This window comes from Octopus bimaculoides, chromosome 26 (assembly GCF_001194135.2).
Source record: "Octopus bimaculoides isolate UCB-OBI-ISO-001 chromosome 26, ASM119413v2, whole genome shotgun sequence".
NCBI lineage: Eukaryota > Metazoa > Mollusca > Cephalopoda > Octopoda > Octopodidae > Octopus > Octopus bimaculoides.
Window position 1 is genome coordinate 13,260,119 of NC_069006.1, and position 2,582 is coordinate 13,262,700.

Genomic DNA, 2,582 nt, shown 5'->3' on the forward strand with positions numbered 1-2,582 from the left:
CCAACCCAATATTTGAATTTGAAAAGTTTTCTCCTGTTTTTGTTCTTTTAACTGCAAAGTCTTTGATCAGATTCTCACTATGACACTATGAACAGTTGGAAATTATATTTCTGATTATATAAACCTCTTTGAATATTAAATTCAAATTACGATAAACGTAAACAAACAAACGAAGCGTTGAGATGTCTTAGAAAGTTAAAGTGATTTTAAATTCTCAAACGCAGGATAATGCTAATAATATATCCTGAACAGGATAAACTACTCCTATTTTGCAGAAAAAAGTGTAGGCCGCCCACACTTTTCTCTGCAAAATAGGGGTAGTTTATCCTGTTCAGGCTATATTATTAGCATTATCCTGTCTTTGAATATTATTTCAGCAATTATTTCAAGTGATTTCTTTTGTGCCATAAACCATTTACCATTTCTGTGGTGCCCTCTTCCCTTCCCTTGATGCCATAAGTACATGCATATTTTGCTTAACGGTTAATCCAGCACTGACAACATGAATGTTCTGAAAGTAAGGTAACCAGAGAAAAAGAATGGGTTGGAAAAACTGAAAACCAAGAAAGGAGTTGGTGTGGACAGTTAGGAATGGATGAGGAAGAATAGTGTGGGTAGCAAACAATCGAAATGTATGATTGCATTCATTTAAAATCAATCGTTTTTACTTTGGGAGGATTATAACATTCCAATTTGATATCCGTGCCTTAGGATGGCAGAGTTCTCATTTAATGATTGACTATTTAATTATTAACTAATTTTAATCATTTAATGATTAACTAATCATTCTTTGGTTAATCAAAACATGTAACCTTTACACTGCTATTCAGATACTTTGTTAGCCAGGTTCCTGCATGAAGTGCTTTTGGGGTGATCACCAGGATTTTACCCATGCTTTCAATTACACCCACACACACTGTGTAAATAGTGAAATCTACTTCACTTGTCTCATGTTGCAAATTCTTTCATTTCAGTTTTAAATTACTTCCATTCCAAATATGAATCAATGGTACTTTTGGAAGGCGCAATCTTTCAAACTGGAGTCAATGACCCCACATCACGCAATGGGGAATACCCAGTCCATCGGGTGCAGGTGAAAGCTTTTTATATTGACAGATACCCAATAACAAACATTCAGTTCAGGTAATAACAACTTTATTCACCTTAATATACACATATAAACATTCATGTGTGTGTGTGTGTGTGTGTATGCATATATATGTTTGTGTGTGTGTGTATATATATATATGTTTATGTATGTGTGTATGTATATATATTTATGCATGTAAGTATGTCTGTACAAAATTAAGAGGAATGACCACAAAAGTGGACTCCTATATGCTATAAATAGATGCTAAATCACCTAACCATGAAGAGTATATTCTCAACTCTTCGTGGTTAGGTAATTTAGCATCTATTTCTAGCATATAGGAGTCCACTTTTGGTGGTCATTCCTCTTAATTTTGTATGTAATATAATTTTAATCTTCGGATTTTTTAAATATGCTAGGCCACTGGTTTTAATTGATTAATATCAAGTTCTACCCTCATTATTAAATTTTATGTATGTATATATGTATATATATTCTTCATCATCATCCAGTGTTTTAAATCTGGGTTTTGTCCCTATTAACGGGGGTGGCCAGATCTACCTCAATGCCATAGCAACCAAGGTAGGCAAGTGCTGCCCACCCCAACCTTTGGGTTGGCTGGTGCCCATTCTCCTTTCCTATCATGAGGCTTTTTTGGTGCTGGATTTTCTACCCCCAACCTCACTTTCTAGACATAAGTGATCCTGAGACCAAGGCTTCTACCACGATTTTTAAGAAATGTGGTGGAAAACTAGCTCAGAAAGGCAGGGATGCTACTCCCTGAGACCCCTTTCAGAGCCCCCCTCCCCTCTACATATATATGCATATTGTCATCATCATCTTCATCTAATGTATTGGAAATGTATTGGGGCCTACCAACAGGGAACAGTGGGAGAGTGTAAATAGTAAAGAGGAAACTGAAGGGGAAGCTCTTTAAGGGTGTGAGGGGGTGTTATGTTTATAGATGGGGAAGATATGACTGTAGCAAGTGATGGAGAGAAAAAGTGGAGTGACCAAGCAGGGAAGGGGGTATAGTAGATATAAGGTAGGATAGATAGATAAATAAAGAGATAGATAGAGAGAGATGGATAGATGGATGGACATATGGACTGACAGACAAACATATGGATAGATAGATAGATAGATTGTTGATGCTGTAGAAGAAGAAAGAAGAAATGCGTCCTTCTTGAGCCATACCAGGCTCATAAGGGCCGGTTTCCCAGTTTCAGTGGCGTATAAATTCCCCACCTGGATGGGACACCGATCCGTCGCGGGATTCCTCATTTTTGCCAGCTGAGTGGACTGGAGCAACATGAAATGAAGTGTCTTGCTCAAGAACACAACGCATCACTGTCCTGTTCTTGTTTACATTTTCACCCACCGCAAAAAAATTCCAAATTTAATAAATTTGTATTTGCGGGAAGGACTTCCAACGAAGTCGCATATTGTCCTTGCCTTCGAAACATGGAGTAGATGGAACAGGGACAACTGA

At 37.3% G+C, this 2,582-nt stretch overlaps 1 protein-coding gene across 1 annotated transcript in view; it reads left to right on the forward strand.

Moving 5' to 3' along the window:
- The first annotated feature begins 278 nt into the window (after positions 1-278).
- Positions 279-2,582, forward strand: part of LOC106872582 (inactive C-alpha-formylglycine-generating enzyme 2) — a 10,579-nt gene continuing 8,275 nt past the window's right edge. The window contains exons 1-2 of the mRNA XM_052976914.1: positions 279-632; positions 975-1,143. Coding sequence (XP_052832874.1) covers positions 596-632; positions 975-1,143 — 206 coding nt within the window. The 5' untranslated portion in view covers positions 279-595. The remainder of the gene's footprint in view (positions 633-974; positions 1,144-2,582) is intronic.